The sequence below is a fragment of the Anomalospiza imberbis genome, unplaced genomic scaffold, assembly GCF_031753505.1.
Source record: "Anomalospiza imberbis isolate Cuckoo-Finch-1a 21T00152 unplaced genomic scaffold, ASM3175350v1 scaffold_101, whole genome shotgun sequence".
NCBI lineage: Eukaryota > Metazoa > Chordata > Aves > Passeriformes > Viduidae > Anomalospiza > Anomalospiza imberbis.
In genome coordinates, this window is record NW_027099400.1 from 1 (window position 1) to 17,811 (window position 17,811).

Genomic DNA, 17,811 nt, shown 5'->3' on the forward strand with positions numbered 1-17,811 from the left:
CTCTCACTGGAGGGTCCTTGTCCCCTCCATGTCCCCTCCATGTCACCTCTGCGTCCTCTCAAGGCTTGAGATGTCCCAGGCTGACCTTGTCACCTCCCTGGAATGTCTCTGTCACCTCCATGTCCCAGTCTGGCCTTGTCCCCTCCCTTGCTGTGACCTGCAATGTCATTGTCACCTCCCTGTCCTCCTGATCTCCGTGTACCCTCCGTGTCCTTCAGCGTCCCCTGGCCCCGGTATCTCTGCCACCCCCTCTGTGTCCTGTCCCCTCCATGTCCCCACACCTCTCCCTGTCCCTCTTGGGGACGTCCCCTGTCCCTTCCCAATGCCCCCTGTCCCCTCCCAATGTCCCCTGTCCCCTCCCAGTGTCCCCTGTCCCCTCCCAATGCCCCCTGTCCCCTCCCAATGCCCCCTGTCCCTTCCCAGTGTCACCTGTCCCTTCCCAATGCCCCCTGTCCCCTCCCAGTGTCCCCTGTCCCCTCCCAATGTCCCCTGTCCCCTCCCAATGTCCCCTGTCCCTTCCCAACATCCCCTGTCCCCTCCCAATGTCCCCTGTCCCTTCCCAACATCCCCTGTCCCCTCCCAATGTCCCCTGTCCCTTCCCAACATCCCCTGTCCCCTCCCAATGTCCCCTGTCCCCTCCCAACATCCCCTGTCCCCTCCCAACATCCCCTGTCCCTTCCCAATGTCCCCTGTCCCCTCCCAATGTCCCCTGTCCCCTCCCAATGTCCCCTGTTCCCTCCATGGGTCCCCTGTCCCCTCCCAGTGTCCCCTGTCCCCTCCCAATGCCCCCTGTCCCCACCCAATGTCCCCTGTCCCCTCCCAATGTCCCCTGTCCCTTCTCAATGTCCCCTGTTCCCTCCATGGGTCCCCTGTCCCCTCCCAATGTCCCCTGTCCCCTCCCAGTGCCCTGTCCCCTCCAAACATCCCCTGTCCCCTCCCAATGTCCCCGTCCCCTCCATGTGTCCCCCGTCCCCTCCCAGTGTCCCCTGTCCCTTCCCAACATCCCCTGTCCCCTCCCAATGCCCCCTGTCCCCTCCCAATGTCCCCTGTCCCCTCCCAATGTCCCCTGTCCCCTCCCAATGTCCCCTGTCCCCTACCAGTGTCCCCTGTCCCCTCCCAATGTCCCCTGTCCCCTACCAGTGTCCCCTGTCCCCTCCCAATGCCCCCTGTCCCCTCCCAATGCCCCCTGTCCCCCTCCCAATGCCCCCTGTCCCTTCCCAATGTCCCCTGTCCCTTCCCAACGTCCCCTGTCCCCACCCAATGTCCCCTGTCCCCTCCCAATGTCCCCTGTCCCTTCCCAATGTCCCCTGTTCCCTCCATGGGTCCCCTGTCCCCTCCCAATGTCCCCTGTCCCCTCCCAGTGCCCTGTCCCCTCCCAACATCCCCTGTCCCCTCCCAATGTCCCCTGTCCCCTCCCAATGTCCCCTGTCCCTTCCCAGTGTCACCTGTCCCCTCCCAATGTCCCCTGTCCCCTCCCAGTGTCCCCTGTCCCCTCCCAATGTCCCCTGTCCCCTCCCAATGCCCCCTGTCCCTTCCCAATGTCCCCTGTCCCTTCCCAACGTCCCCTGTCCCCACCCAATGTCCCCTGTCCCCTCCCAATGTCCCCTGTCCCTTCCCAATGTCCCCTGTTCCCTCCATGGGTCCCCTGTCCCCCTCCCAATGTCCCCTGTCCCCTCCCAGTGCCCTGTCCCCTCCCAACATCCCCTGTCCCCTCCCAATGTCCCCTGTCCCCTCCCAGTGCCCTGTCCCTTCCCAACATCCCCTGTCCCCTCCCAATGTCCCCATCCCCTCCCAATGTCCCCTGTCCCCTCCCAATGTCCCCTGTCCCCTCAGACCAAGCTGAACGAGGACTTCACGGTCAAGGCCGAGGGCGTGGGCAAGGGGACAATGACCGTGGTGACCGTGTACCACGCCAAGGTCCCCGAGAAGGATGACAAATGTGACAACTTCGACCTGAGCGTGGCTGTGGAGGAGGTCAACATGGGTGAGTCCCCAAATGTCCCCTCCCTGTCCTCGCTGTGTCCCCCCCGAGCCCCTCCCCGTGTTCCCCGTGTGCGCCCCACGTCCCCTTCGATGTCCCCTCGTTGTCCCCACCCAGGCAAGGAAGAGGAGGACGTCATCAGGTCTGTCAAGATCACCATCTGCACCAGGTGGGGACACTGGGGACATTGGGGACAGTGGGGACAGCAGGGACAAGGAGGGGGTGTTGGGGACAGGGACATCGGGGAAAGGATGGGGACATTGGGGACATTGGGGACATTGGGGAAAGGGAGGGGGTGTTGGGGACAGGGACATCGGGTAAAGGATGGGGACATTGGGGACACTGGGGACATTGGGGACACTGGGGACAGGGAGGGGGTGTTGGGGACAGGGACATCGGGGAAAGGATGGGGACATTGGGGACATCAGGGACATTGGGGACATTGGGGACAGGGAGGGGGTGTTGGGGACAGGGACATCGGGTAAAGGATGGGGACATTGGGGACATTGGGGACATTGGGGACACTGGGGACAGGGAGGGGGTGTTGGGGACAGGGACATCGGGGAAAGGATGGGGACATTGGGGACATTGGGGACACTGGGGACATTGGGGACAGGGAGGGGGTGTTGGGGACAGGGACATCGGGTAAAGGATGGGGACATTGGGGACATCGGGGACATTGAGGACAGCAGGGACAGGGAGGGGAAGGGGAAGGAGGGACATTGGGGCCGTCAGGGACAGGGATGGGGACACTGGGGACACTGTGGGGGTTGGGGACAGGCAGGGGTGGCCTCAGCTCTGTCCCCACAGGTACCTGGGACACCGTGGATGCCACCATGTCCATCCTGGACGTGTCCATGCTCACGGGCTTCTCGCCGGACGTGCAGGACCTGAAGAGGGTCAGTGTGGGGACATGGGGACACTCGAGGGGACACGGGGACACACAGGGGGGACATGGGGACACCAGGGGGACATGGGGACACCAGGGGGGACACGGGGACACACAGGGGGACATGAGGACACACAGGGGGACATGGGGACACCAGGGGGTGGGGGGGACATGGGGACACACAGAGGGACATGGGGACAAAGATGGGGACCCCATATCTTTGTTCCATCGTGTGCCACCATGCCCCCACATCCCTGCTGTCCTTGCGTGTCCCCACGGTCTCGGTGTCACCATGTCCCCATGTGTCCCCACGGTTCCAGTGTCACCGTGTCCCTGCATGTCCCCATGTCCTGATGTCATTCCACGTCCCTGCATGTCCCCATATGTCCCCACATGCCCTCACATGTCCCAACGTGTCCCAGTGTCATGGTGTCCCCAGCGTCCCACATTCTGGTGTCCCCGCGTATCCCCCGTGCCCACTGTCACGCTGTCCCCGCTGTCCCCGGTGTCCCCCGTGCCCACTGTCACGCTGTCCTTGCTGTCCCCGGTGTCCTCCGTGCCCGGTGTCACGGTGTCCTCGCTGTCCCCATTGTCCCCCGTGCCCGGTGTCACGGTGTCCCCGTTGTCCCCGCTGACCCCCACTGTCCCCGCTGTCCCCTGTGGCCTGTGTCACGCTGTCCCCGCTGTCCCCTGTGTCACGCTGTCCTCGCTGTCCCTGGTGTCCTCCGTGCCCGGTGTCACGGTGTCCCGGTTGTCCCCGCTGTCCCCGCTGTCCCCTGTGGCCGGTGTCATGCTGTCCCCAGTGTCCCCCGTGCCCGGTGTCACACTGTCCCCGGTGTCACGCTGTCCCCACTGTCCCCTGTGGCCGGTGTCACTCTGTCCCCGGTGTCCCCTGTGCCCGGTGTCACACTGTCCCCGCTGTCACGCTGTCCCCGCTGTCCCCTGTGGCCGGTGTCATGCTGTCCCCAGTGTCCCCCGTGCCCGGTGTCACACTGTCCCCGGTGTCACGGTGTCCCCGCTGTCCCCGTGGCCGGTGTCACGCTGTCCCCGGTGTCCCCCGTGCCCGGTGTCACACTGTCCCCGGTGTCACGCTGTCCCCGCTGTCCCCTGTGGCTGGTGTCACACTGTCCCCGGTGTCACGCTGTCCCCGCTGTCCCCGTGGCCGGTGTCACACTGTCCCCGGTGTCACGCTGTCCCCGCTGTCCCCTGTGGCCGGTGTCACGCTGTCCCCGCTGTCCCCTGTGGCCGGTGTCACACTGTCCCCGGTGTCATGCTGTCCCTGCTGTCCCCCATGCCCAGTGTCACACTGTCCCCGCTGTCCCCATTGTCCCCTGTGCCCGGTGTCACACTGTCCCCGCTGTCCCCGGTGTCCCCTGTGCCCGGTGTCACACTGTCCCCGCTGTCCCCATTGTCCCCTGTGCCCGGTGTCACACTGTCCCCGCTGTCCCCATTGTCCCCCGTGCCCGGTGTCACACTGTCCCCGCTGTCCCCATTGTCCCCCGTGCCCGGTGTCACACTGTCCCCGCTGTCCCCATTGTCCCCTGTGCCCGGTGTCACACTGTCCCCGCTGTCCCCGGTGTCCCCCGTGCCCGGTGTCACACTGTCCCTGCTGTCCCCATTGTCCCCTGTGCCCGGTGTCACACTGTCCCCGCTGTCCCCATTGTCCCCTGTGCCCGGTGTCACACTGTCCCCGCTGTCCCCAGCTGTCCGAGGGGGTGGACAGGTACATCTCCAAGTTCGAGCTGGACCAGGACAAAGAGCGGAGCAACGTCGTCATTTACCTGGACAAGGTGGGGACACTGGGGACACTGGGGACACGGGGGTGGGGACAGGACAGGGATGGTGACAGGGACAGGACAAGATGGGACAATGACAAGGTGGGACAGGGATAGGATGGGACAGGGATGGGGTGGGGACATGATAGGACAGGGACAAGGACAGGGACAAGGTGGGGACAAGATAGGACAGGAACAGGGACAAGGTGGGACAGGGGTGGGGACATGATGGGACAGGGACAAGGACAGGGACAAGGACAAGGACAAGGTAGGACAGGGGTAGGGACATGATGGGACTGGGACAAGGACAGGGACAGGGACAGGACAAGGACAGGGACAGGGACAAGGTAGGACAGGGGTAGGGACATGATGGGACTGGGACAGGGACAGGTACAGAGACAGGACAAGGACAGGGACAGGGACAGGGACAGGGACAGGACAAGGACAGGGACAGGGACAAGGTAGGACAGGGGTGAGGACATGATGGGACAGGGACAAGGACAGGGACAGGGACAGGACAAGGACAGGGACAGGGACAGGGACAAGGTAGGACAGGGGTGAGGACATGATGGGACAGGGACAAGGACAGGGACAAGGACAGGGACAGGGACAGGGACAGGGACAGGACAAGGACAGGGACAGGGACAAGGTAGGACAGGGGTGAGGACATGATGGGACAGGGACAAGGACAGGGACAAGGACAGGGACAGGGACAAGGTAGGACAGGGGTAGGGACATGATGGGACTGGGACAGGGGCAAGGTGGGACTAGGACAGGATGGGGACAAGATGTCACAGGGGCCAAGATGGAGTTGGGGACATGAGCATGGACAGGAGAGGGACAGGCGTGATGATGAAGGTGGGGACAGAAGGGACACAGGGACAAGATGGGACAGGAATGTGAGAGGACAGGGATGAGGACAGGGACAATGACAAGGTGAGGGGACAGGGATGGGGATGGGGACAGGGACGGGACAGGGATAGGATGGCACAGGGATCAGGATGGAGTTGGGGACATGGGCAGGGACAGGAAGGGACAGGGCTGTGACAAGGACACAGCTGGGGTTGGGGACATGGCTGGGGACAGGGGTGGTGACAGCAACAGTCTCAAGGTGGTGACAAGGACAGAGATAGGTGGGGACAGCACCGTGACATGGCTGGGGACAGGACCAGGTGTGCTGGGGGGGTGGCTCGCAGCCTGTCTGAGTGCCACCCCCATGTCCCCTGTCCCTGTCCCCGTGTCACCCTGTCCCATGTCCTTGTCCCCATGTTCCTGTTACTGTCCCCTATCCCTGTCCCCTGTCCCTGTCCCCATCCCTGTCCTGTGTCCCTGTCCCTGTCCTCATTGCTGTCCCTGTCCCCATCCCTGTCTCCTGTCCCCTACCCATGTCCCTCTCCCCTGTCCCCATCCCTGTCCCCTGTCCCCTGTCCCTGTCCCTCTCCCCTGTTCCCATCATTGTCCCTGTCCCTGTCCCTGTCCCTGTCTCTGTCCCTCTCCCCCTGTTCCCATCCCTGTCCCTGTCCCTGTCCCTGTCCCTCTCTCCTGTCCCCATCACTGTCCCTGTCCCCTGTCCCTGTCCCTGTCCCTCTCCCCTGTTCCCATCACTGTCCCTGTCCCTGTCCCTCTCCCTGTCCCTCTCCCCTGTCCCTATCACTGTCCCTGTCCCTCTCCCCTGTTCCCATCCCTGTCCCTGTCCCTGTCCCTGTCCCTGTCCCTCTCCCCTGTTCCCATCCCTGTCCCTGTCCCTGTCCCTGTCCCTGTCCCTGTCCCTCTCCCCTGTCCCTGTCCCTGTCCCTCTCCCCTGTCCCCTGTCCCTGTCCCTGTCCCTCTCCCCTGTTCCCATCACTGTCCCTGTCCCTGTCCCCTGTCCCTGTCCCTGTCCCTCTCCCCTGTCCCCATCACTGTCCCTGTCCCTCTCTCCTGTCCCCATCACTGTCCCTGTCCCCTGTCCCTGTCCCCTGTCTCTGTCCCTCTCCCCTGTCCCCATCACTGTCCCTGTCCCTGTCCCCTGTCCCTGTCCCTGTCCCTCTCCCCTGTCCCCATCACTGTCCCTGTCCCCTGTCCCTGTCCCTGTCCCCTGTCCCTGTCCCCAGGTGTCCCACAAGGCCCAGGAGTGTTTCGCCTTCAAGGCCCACCAGCGGTTCCAGGTGGGGCTGATCCAGCCCGCGGCCGTCAGCGTCTACAGCTACTACAGGATCGGTGTGTCCCTGTCCCTGTCCCTGTCCCTGTCCCTGTCCCCTGTGTCCCTGTCCCTGTCCCTGTCCCTGTCCCCTGTGTCCCTGTCCCTGTCCCTGTCCCTGTCCGTGTCCCCTGTGTCCCTGTCCCTGTCCCTGTCCCTGTCCCCTGTGTCCCCATGTCCCTGTCCCTGTCCCCTGTGTCCCTGTCCCTGTCCCTGTCCCCTGTGTCCCTGTCCCTGTGTCCCCATGTCCCTGTCCCTGTGTCCCTGTCCCCTGTGTCCCTGTCCCTGTGTCCCCATGTCCCTGTCCCTGTCCCTGTCCCCTGTGTCCCTGTCCCCTGTGTCCCTGTCCCTGTGTCCCCATGTCCCTGTCCCTGTGTCCCTGTCCCCTGTGTCCCTGTCCCCTGTGTCCCCATGTCCCTGTCCCTGTGTCCCCGTGTTCCTGTCCCTGTCCCCTGTGTTCCTGTCCCTGTGTCCCTGTGTTCCTGTCCCTGTCCCTGTCCCCATTGCCACCCGGGTCACCTCTGTCACCTCTGTCACCTGTCACCTCTGTCACATGTCACCTGTGCCACCTGGGTCATCTATCACATCTGCCACCTCGGTCACCTGGGTCGCATGTCACCTCTGTCACCTGTCACCTCTATCACCTCTGTCAGTTGTGTCACCTGTGTCACCTAGGTCACCTCTGTCACCTGTGTCCCCATCTCCTTGTGTCCCCCTGGCTGATGTCCCCATTGTCCCCATGTCTCCATGTCCCCTGGCTGATGTCCCCTGCTGTCCCGTGTCTGGGTGTCCCCCCTGGTTGATGTCCCCACTGTCACCGCATCCTCCCTGGGTGATGTCCCTTGATGTCCCCGTGTCCTCCCAGGTGATGGCCCCCACTGTCTCCATGTCCCTTCCTGTCCCCTGATGTCCCCTGATGTCCCTGATGTCCCCTGCTGTCCCCTGATGTCCCCTGCTGTCCCCTGCTTTCCCTTGCTGTCCCCATGTCCCCTGCTGTCCCCTGCTGTCCCCTGCTTTCCCTTGCTGTCCTCTGCTGTCCCCTGATGTCCCCTGATGTCCCTGATGTCCCCTGATGTCCCCTGCTGTCCCCATGTCCCCTGCTGTCCCCTGCTGTCCCCTGCTTTCCCTTCCTGTCCTCTGCTGTCTCCTGATGTCCCCTGCTGGCCCTGCTTTCCCCTGCTGTCCCCTGCTGTCCCCTGATGTCCCCTGCTGTCCCCATGTCCCCTGCTGTCCCCTGCTGTCCCCTGCTTTCCCTTGCTGTCCCCTGCTGTCCCCTGATGTCCCCTGCTGTCCCCATGTCCCCTGATGTCCCCTGCTGCCCCCATGTCCCCTGATGTCCCCTGCTGTCCCCTGCTTTCCCTTGCTGTCCTCTGCTGTCCCCATGTCCCCTGCTGTCCCCTGCTGTCCCCTGCTGTCCCCTGATGTCCCCTGATGTCCCCATGTCCCCTGCTGTCCCCTGCTTTTCCTTGCTGTCTCCATGTCCCCTGATGTCCCCTGCTGTCCCCACATCCCCTGCTGTCCCCATGTCCCCTGATGTCCCCGATGTCCCCTGATATCCCGTGCTGTCACCTCTGTTCCTATGTCCCCCTGCTGTCCCCTGCTGTCCCCACATCCCCTGCTGTCCCCTGCGGTCTCCTGATGTCCCCATGTCCCCCTGATGTCCCTTGCTGTCCCCATGTCCCCACAGACGATCGCTGCACCCGGTTCTACCACCCGGACAAGGAGGGAGGGAAACTGAACAAGATCTGCCAGGGGGACGTTTGTCGCTGCGCTGAAGGTGACACTGGGGACACGGGGACACGGGGACACGGGGACAGCAAGGGACACGGCGGTGGGACGGGCAGACAGCCCTGGCACCTTATGGCCATGGTGGGACATGGCCTAGCCATGGTGGGACACGTCATGGTCATGGTGGGACACGTTGTGGTCATGATGGGGACATGTCACGGTCATGGTGGGACACATCAGTGATGAGATGTCACATGTCACTGTGATGGGGACAGGTCCTGGCCATGGTGGGACATGTCACCATCATGATGGGGACATGTTGATGTTATGGGACACTTCATGGCCATGGTGGGACATGTCATGGTCATGGCAGGGTCGTGTCACGGTCATGACAGGGACATGTCATGGCCATGATGAGGACATGTCATGGCCATGGTGGGACACATCAATGATGAGATGTCACATGTCACTGTGATGGGGACAGGTCCTGGCCATGGTGGGACATGTCACCATCATGATGGGGACATGTTGATGTTATGGGACACTTCATGGCCATGGTGGGACACGTCATGGTCATGGCAGGGTCGTGTCACGGTCATGACGGGGACATGTCATGGCCATGATGGGGACATGTCATGGCCATGGTGGGACACATCAATGATGAGATGTCACATGTCACTGTGATGGGGACAGGTCCTGGCCGTGGTGGGACATGTCACCATCATGATGGGGACATGTTGATGTTATGGGACACTTCATGGCCATGGTGGGACATGTCATGGTCATGGCAGGGTCGTGTCATGGTCACGATGGGGACATGTCATGGCCATGGTGGGACACATCAATGATGAGATGTCACATGTCACCATGATGGGGGCATGTCCTGGCCATGGTGGGGACGTGTCATCGATGAGATGTCACATGTGATGACTGTGATGGGGACACGTCCCTGCCACAGTTGACCTTGTCGTGGCTGTGTCCCCGTGATGTCCCCACGATGTCCCCATGTCCCCACAGAGAGCTGCTTCAAGCGGCAGGAGGAGCCCGAGGACATCACCGTCAACCAACGCATGGACCGCGCCTGCGAGCCCGGGGTGGACTTCGGTGGGACATGGGGACAGCGGGCACACTGGGGACAATGGGGACATTGGGGACATCAGGGACAATGGGGACATTGGGGACAATGGAGACCCTGGGGGCATTGGGGACAATGGGGACATCGGGGACAATGGAGACACTGGGGGCATTGGGGACAATGGGGACATCGGGGACAATGGAGACACTGGGGGCATTGGGGACAATGGGGACATTGGGGACATTGGGTACAATGGGATATGGGGGACAATGGGGACATTGAGGGCACTGGGGACATCGGGGACATCGGGGACATTGGGGACAATGGGGACATTGGGGACAATGGGGACATTGAGGGCACTGGGGACATCGACAGTGGGGACATTGGGGACAATGGGGGCGTTGGGGACATTGGGGACATTGGGGACATCAGGGACATTGGGGATGTTGGGTGGATTGGGACACTGGGGACATTGGGGACATCAGGGACAACGGGGACATTGGGAGTGGGAATTGGGGACATTGGGGACAATGGGGACATCGGGAGATGAGGGGTCATGGCAGGTGGAGTTCGGGACACTGGGGACACGGAAGGGGCGGGGAGGGACACGGTGGGGCCAGGGGACACGGAAGGGCCACCCTGGCGGGGGTGGCAGCGCTGTCCCCATGTCCCCTGGCAGTGTACAAGGTGAGGCTGGTGGCCCGCGAGGAGACCCCGTCCCACGACAATTACATCATGACGGTCCTGTCGGTCATCAAGATGGGTACGGCCACCACACGGTGGGGACAAGGCCACCACGATGGGGGACAAGGCCACCACAGGGAGGGAAATGGCCACCACAGGGGGGAAATGGCCACCACAGGGGTGACAAGGCCACCTTGGTGGGACGTGGCCATCATGGGGGGACATGGCCACCACAGGATGGACAAGGTCACCTTGGTGAGGGACATGGTGAGGGTCACCTGCAGATGGGGACACTCAAGCGGGCTGGTTGGGGACAGCCAGTTGGGGTGGTGTCATCTGGGTGGGGTCAGTGTCACCAGGGTGGGTCAGCGTCACCCAGACGGGATCAGTGTCACCCAGCTTGGGTCGGTGTCACCCAGCTGGGGTTGGTGTCACCCAAGAGAGTCTAGGGACACCCAGCTATGGCTGGTGTCACCCAGGTGGGGTCAGTGTCACCCAAGGGAGTTCAGGGACACCCAGCTGTGGTCAATGTCACCCAACTGGAGTTGGTGTCACCCAACTGGAGTTGGTGTCACCCAGGTGGGGTCAGTGTCACCCAAGGGAGTTCAGGGACACCCAGCTGTGGTCAATGTCACCCAACTGGAGTTGGTGTCACCCAACTGGAGTTGGTGTCACCCAGCTGTGGTCGGTGTCACCCAAGAGAGTTCAGGGACACCCAGGTGGGTTGATGTCACCCAGATGGGTTGATGTCAGCCAGGTGGGACTGGTGTCACCTGGGTGGGGTCAGGGAGTTCAGGGACACCCAGCTGTGGCTGGTGTCACCTAGGTGGTGCTGATGTCACCCCACTGGTGTTGGTGTCACCCAACTGGGGTCAGTGTCACCCCAGTGTGTTGGGTGCTGGCAAAGCTGGAGGCACCCGGTGCCACTCCCAGCTGGTGCCACCAGGGGTGTGGTGCCACCACGGCTGCCCTGTTTGGGGGCTGGAGGTGCCACGGTGACACGGTGACACGGTGACCAGGCACGGACGAGGACCCCGCCGGGAGCAACAGGACCTTCGTGAGCCACCAGCAGTGCAGGGACACCCTGAATCTGCGCACGGGACAGGACTACCTGGTCTGGGGACAGGCCAGCGACCTCTGGGTCACCGGCAGACAGTAGGGACACCGGGGGACACGGTCCCCATTGTCACCTTTGTCCCCATTGTTCTCCACTGTCCCCATTGTCCCCTTTGTCCCCATTGTCCCCACATCTGTCCCCATTGTCCCCTATATCTCCATTGTCCCCATTGTCCCCTATATCCCCATTGTCCCCACAGCTGTCCCCATGGTCCCCATGGTCCCCTATATCCCCATTGTCTCCACTGCCCCCATTGTCCCCATTGTCCCCATTGTCCCCTATATCCACTTTGTCTCCACTGTCCCCTTTGTCCCCCTTGTCCCCACAGCTGTCCCCATGGTCCCCATTGTCCCCTATATCCCCTTTGTCCCCATTGTCCCCTTTGTCCCCATTGTCCCCATTGTCCCCATTGTCCCCTATATCCCCATTGTCTCCACTGTCCCCATTGTCCCCATTGTCCCCACAGCTGTCCCCATGGTCCCCATTGTCCCCTATATCCCCATTGTCCCCATTGTCCCCTTTGTCCCCATTGTCCCCATTGTCCCCATTGTCCCCTATATCCCCATTGTCTCCATTGTCCCCATTGTCCCCATTGTCCCCACAGCTGTCCCCATGGTCCCCATTGTCCCCTATATCCCCATTGTCCCCATGGTCCCCTTTGTCCCTATTGTCTCCACTGTCCCCATTGTCCCCATTTTCCCCACAGCTGTCCCCATGGTCCCCATTGTCCCCACAGTTGTCCCCATTGTCCCCATTGTCCCCTATATCCCCATGGTCCCCATTGTCCCCTTTGTCCCCATTGTCCCCTGTATCCCCATTGTCCCCATTGTCCCCATTGTCCCCATTGGCTCCACTGTCCCCTTTGTCCCCTGTATCCCCATTGTCCCCATTGTCCCCATTGTCCCCATTGGCCCCACTGGCCACAGTGTCCCCTGTATCCCCACTGTCCCCATTGTTCCTCATTTTCCCCATTGGCCCCATTGTCCCCCACATCCCCACTGTCCCCATTGTCCCCATGTCCCCACAGCTGTTCTTGTGTCCCCATAGCTGTCCCCATTGTCCCCATTGACCCCTAAATTCTGAATGTCCCCATTGTCCCCATTGTCCCCATTGTCTCCTATATCCCCATTATTCCCACTGTCCCCATGCCCCCACAGCTGTCCCCTCTGTTCCCATTGTCACCATTGTCCCCACTGTCCCCATTGTCCCCTGTATCCCCATTATCCCCTATATCCCCATTGTCCGCACTGTCCCCTCTGTCCCCATCATCCCCATTGTCCCCATTATCCCCTATATCCCCATTGTCCCCACTGTCCCCATTGTCCCCATTGTCCCCATTATCCCCTATATCCCCATTGTCCCCACTCTCCCCATTGTCCCCACTGTCCCCATTGCCCCTATATCGCCATTACCCCCATTATCCCCGCTGTCCCCATTGTCCCTATATGCTTGCTGTCCCCATGTCCCCACCTATGTCCCCATGTCCCCATGGCTGTCCCCGTGTCCCCATGTGTCCCCACTGTCCCCATTGTCCCCTATATCCCCATTACCCCCTATATCCCCTCTGTTCCCATTGTCCCTATACCCCTGCTGTCCCCGTGTCCCCACGGCTCTCCCCGTGTCCCCACGGCTCTCCCCTTTGTCCCCATGGCTGTCCCCTATAGCCCCATTGTCCCCTGTGTCCCCATTGCCCCTTATATCCCCATGGTCCCCATTATCCCCACATGTGTCCCCATGTCCCCACAGCTGTCCCCATGTCCCCATGGCTGTCCCTGTGTCCCCATGTGTCCCCATGTGTCCCCATGTGTCCCCATGTCCCCACGGCTGTCCCTGTGTCCCCATGTGTCCCCATGTGTCCCCATGGCTGTCCCTGTGTCCCCATGTGTCCCCATGTGTCCCCATGGCTGTCCCTGTGTCCCCATGTGTCCCCATGTCCCCATGGCTGTCCCTGTGTCCCCATGTGTCCCCATGTGTCCCCATGGCTGTCCCTGTGTCCCCATGTGTCCCCATGTGTCCCCCATGTCCCCATGGCTGTCCCTGTGTCCCCCATGTGTCCCCATGGCTGTCCCTGTGTCCCCATGTGTCCCCATGTGTCCCCTGTGTCCCCCATGGCTGTCCCTGTGTCCCCATGTGTCCCCCATGTCCCCATGGCTGTCCCTGTGTCCCCATGTGTCCCCCATGTCCCCATGGCTGTCCCTGTGTCCCCATGTGTCCCCAAGTCCCCATGGCTGTCCCTGTGTCCCCATGTGTCCCCATGTGTCCCCATGGCTGTCCCTGTGTCCCCATGTGTCCCCATGTGTCCCCATGGCTGTCCCTGTGTCCCCATGTGTCCCCATGTGTCCCCATGGCTGTCCCTGTGTCCCCATGTGTCCCCATGTGTCCCCATGGCTGTCCCTGTGTCCCCATGTGTCCCTATGGCTGTCCCTGTGTCCCCATGTGTCCCCATGTCCCCATGGCTGTCCCTGTGTCCCCATGTGTCCCCATGTGTCCCCATGGCTGTCCCTGTGTCCCCATGTGTCCCCATGTGTCCCCATGGCTGTCCCTGTGTCCCCATGTGTCCCCATGTGTCCCCATGGCTGTCCCTGTGTCCCCATGTGTCCCCATGGCTGTCCCTGTGTCCCCATGGCTGTCCCCATGTCCCCATGGCTGTCCCTGTGTCCCCATGTGTCCCCATGTGTCCCCATGGCTGTCCCTGTGTCCCCCATGTCCCCATGGCTGTCCCTGTGTCCCCATGTGTCCCCATGGCTGTCCCTGTGTGCCCATGTGTCCCCCATGTCCCCATGGCTGTCCCTGTGTCCCCATGTGTCCCCATGTGTCCCCATGGCTGTCCCTGTGTCCCCATGTGTCCCTATGGCTGTCCCTGTGTCCCCATGTGTCCCCATGTGTCCCCATGGCTGTCCCTGTGTCCCCATGTGTCCCCATGTGTCCCCATGGCTGTCCCTGTGTCCCCATGTGTCCCCATGTCCCCATGGCTGTCCCTGTGTCCCCATGTGTCCCCATGTGTCCCCATGGCTGTCCCTGTGTCCCCATGTGTCCCCATGTGTCCCCATGGCTGTCCCTGTGTCCCCATGTGTCCCCATGTGTCCCCATGTGTCCCCATGTGTCCCCATGTGTCCCCATGGCTGTCCCTGTGTCCCCATGTGTCCCCATGTCCCCATGGCTGTCCCTGTGTCCCCATGTGTCCCCATGTGTCCCCATGGCTGTCCCTGTGTCCCCATGTGTCCCCATGGCTGTCCCTGTGTCCCCCATGTGTCCCCATGTGTCCCCATGTGTCCCCATGTGTCCCCATGTGTCCCCACGGCTGTCCCTGTGTCCCCATGTGTCCCCATGTGTCCCCATGGCTGTCCATGTGTCCCCATGTGTCCCCATGTGTCCCCATGGCTGTCCCTGTGTCCCCATGTGTCCCCCATGTGTCCCCATGGCTGTCCCTGTGTCCCCATGTGTCCCCCATGTGTCCCCATGGCTGTCCCTGTGTCCCCATGTGTCCCCCATGTGTCCCCATGGCTGTCCCTGTGTCCCCATGTGTCCCCCATGTGTCCCCATGGCTGTCCCTGTGTCCCCATGTGTCCCCATGGCTGTCCCTGTGTCCCCATGTGTCCCCCATGTGTCCCCATGGCTGTCCCTGTGTCCCCATGTCCCCATGGCTGTCCCTGTGTCCCCATGTGTCCCCCATGTCCCCATGGCTGTCCCTGTGTCCCCATGTGTCCCTATGGCTGTCCCTGTGTCCCCATGTGTCCCCATGTGTCCCCATGGCTGTCCCTGTGTCCCCATGTGTCCCCCATGTCCCCATGGCTGTCCCTGTGTCCCCATGTGTCCCTATGGCTGTCCCTGTGTCCCCATGTGTCCCCATGTGTCCCCATGGCTGTCCCTGTGTCCCCATGTGTCCCCATGGCTGTCCCTGTGTCCCCATGTGTCCCTATGGCTGTCCCTGTGTCCCCATGTGTCCCCATGTGTCCCCATGTGTCCCCATGTGTCCCCATGGCTGTCCCTGTGTCCCCATGTGTCCCCATGTGTCCCCACGGCTGTCCCTGTGTCCCCATGTGTCCCCATGTGTCCCCATGGCTGTTCCTGTGTCCCCATGTGTCCCCATGGCTGTCCCTGTGTCCCCATGTGTCCCCCATGTCCCCATGGCTGTCCCTGTGTCCCCATGTGTCCCCATGTCCCCATGGCTGTCCCTGTGTCCCCATGTGTCCCTATGGCTGTCCCTGTGTCCCCATGTGTCCCCATGTGTCCCCATGGCTGTCCCTGTGTCCCCATGTGTCCCCATGTGTCCCCATGGCTGTCCCTGTGTCCCCATGTGTCCCCATGTGTCCCCATGGCTGTCCCTGTGTCCCCATGTGTCCCCCATGTCCCCATGGCTGTCCCTGTGTCCCCATGTGTCCCCATGTCCCCATGGCTGTCCCTGTGTCCCCATGTGTCCCTATGGCTGTCCCTGTGTCCCCATTGCCCCTATATCCCCATTGCCCCTAAATCCCCACTGTCCCCATTGTCCCTGTATCCCCATGTGTCCTCATGTCCCCCGTGTGTCCCTGTGTCCCCAGGCTGTCCCCTGCGTCCCCACAGCTGTCCCCATGTCCCCATGTGTCCCCATAGTCTCCATTGCCCCTATATCCCCATTGCCCCTAAATCCCCGCTGTCCCCATGTGTCCCCCATGTCCCCATGGCTGTCCCCACGTCCCCCCCGTGTGTCCCCGTGTCCCCAAGCTGTCCCCTGTGTCCCCAGCTTCTCGTACCTGATCGGGAAGGACACGTGGCTCGAGGAGTGGCCCTCGGAGGCCGCGTGCCAGGACGCCGCCCTGCAGAAGCGCTGCCAGGACTTCATCGAGTTCTCCGAGTCCATGACCCTCTTCGGTTGTCCCAGCTGAGTCCCCGAGGTGTCACCCCCCCCTCTGGTGTCACCCCCCTCTCTGGTGTCACCCAGTCCTGGGCTGTCACCGCGCTCCGGTCACTTTTTGTCCCCTCCCTGCCCTTTTTTTGGGTTTTTTTTTTTTGTTAAAAAAGTCATTTCTGAGCACCTGGCTTGGGGTGTCCTTGTTGGGGGGGGATGTGTTGGGGGGAGTGGGGACACCAGAGGGGACGTGGGGACATCACAGGGGACATGGGGACACCACAGGGGACATGGGGACACCACAGGAGACATGGGGACATCATAGGGGACATGGGGACACCACAGGAGACATGGGGACATCATAGGGGACATGGGGGCACCAGAGGGGGCATGGGGACATCATAGGGGACATGGGGGCACCAGAGGGGGCATGGGGACACCAGAGGGGACATGGGGACACCACAAAGGATGTGGGGACACCAGAGGGGCCATGAGACATCATAGGGGTCATGGGGACACCATAGGAGACATGGGGACAACATAAGGGACATGGGGACACCAGAGGGGGCATGGGGACACCAGAGAAGACATGAGGACACCAGAGGGGCCATGAGACATCATAGGGGACATGGGGACACCAGAGAAGACATGAGGACACCAGAGGGGGCATGGGGACACCAGAGAAGACATGAGGACACCAGAGGGGCCATGAGACATCATAGGGGTCATGGGGGCACCAGAGAAGACATGAGGACACCAGAGGGGGCATGGGGACACCAGAGGGGGCATGGGGGCACCAGAGAAGACATGAGGACACCAGAGGGGCCATGAGACATCATAGGGGTCATGGGGACACCAGAGAAGACATGAGGACACCAGAGGGGGCATGGGGACACCAGAGAAGACATGAGGACACCAGAGGGGGCATGGGGACATCATAGGGATCATGGGGACATCATAGGGGTCATGAGGACACCACAGGAGGCATGGGGACATCATAAGGGACATGGGGAGACCACAGGGGTCATAGCGACCCCAAACTCTGCACCCCAAACCCCGCGCCCCACATTTCACACCCCAAACCCCGCACCCCAAACCCCGCACCCCACATTTCACACCCCAAACCCCGCGCCCCAAACCCCGCGCCCCACATCTCACACCCCAAACTCTGCACCCCAAACCCCGCACCCCACATTTCACACCCCAAACTCTGCACCCCAAACCCCGTGCCCCACATTTCACACCCCAAACTCTGCACCCCAAACCCTGCGCCCCACATTTCACGCCCCAAACTCTGCACCCCAAACCCTGCGCCCCACATTTCACACCCCAATCCCCGCACCCCAAACCCCGCGCCCCACATTTCACACCCCAAACTCTGCACCCCAAACCCCGCACCCCACATCTCACACCCCAAACTCTGCACCCCAAACTCTGCACCCCAAACCCCACGCCCCACATCTCGCACCCCAAACCCCGTGCCCCACATTTCACACCCCAATCCCTGCACCCCAAACTCTGCACCCCAAACCCCGTGCCCCACATCTCACACCCC

At 62.1% G+C, this 17,811-nt stretch overlaps 1 protein-coding gene across 1 annotated transcript; it reads left to right on the forward strand.

The window, feature by feature from the left end:
- The first annotated feature begins 2,770 nt into the window (after nt 1-2,770).
- On the forward strand, nt 2,771-16,311 carry LOC137465666 (complement C3-like). Its single transcript, XM_068177728.1, has 8 exons — nt 2,771-2,880; nt 4,574-4,660; nt 6,739-6,844; nt 8,512-8,601; nt 9,570-9,656; nt 10,307-10,390; nt 11,331-11,466; nt 16,152-16,311. The coding sequence occupies exons 1-8, from the start codon at nt 2,818-2,820 to the stop codon at nt 16,291-16,293; spliced, it is 795 nt and encodes a 264-aa protein (XP_068033829.1). The 5' UTR covers nt 2,771-2,817; the 3' UTR covers nt 16,294-16,311.
- Nucleotides 16,312-17,811: the final 1,500 nt, after the last annotated feature.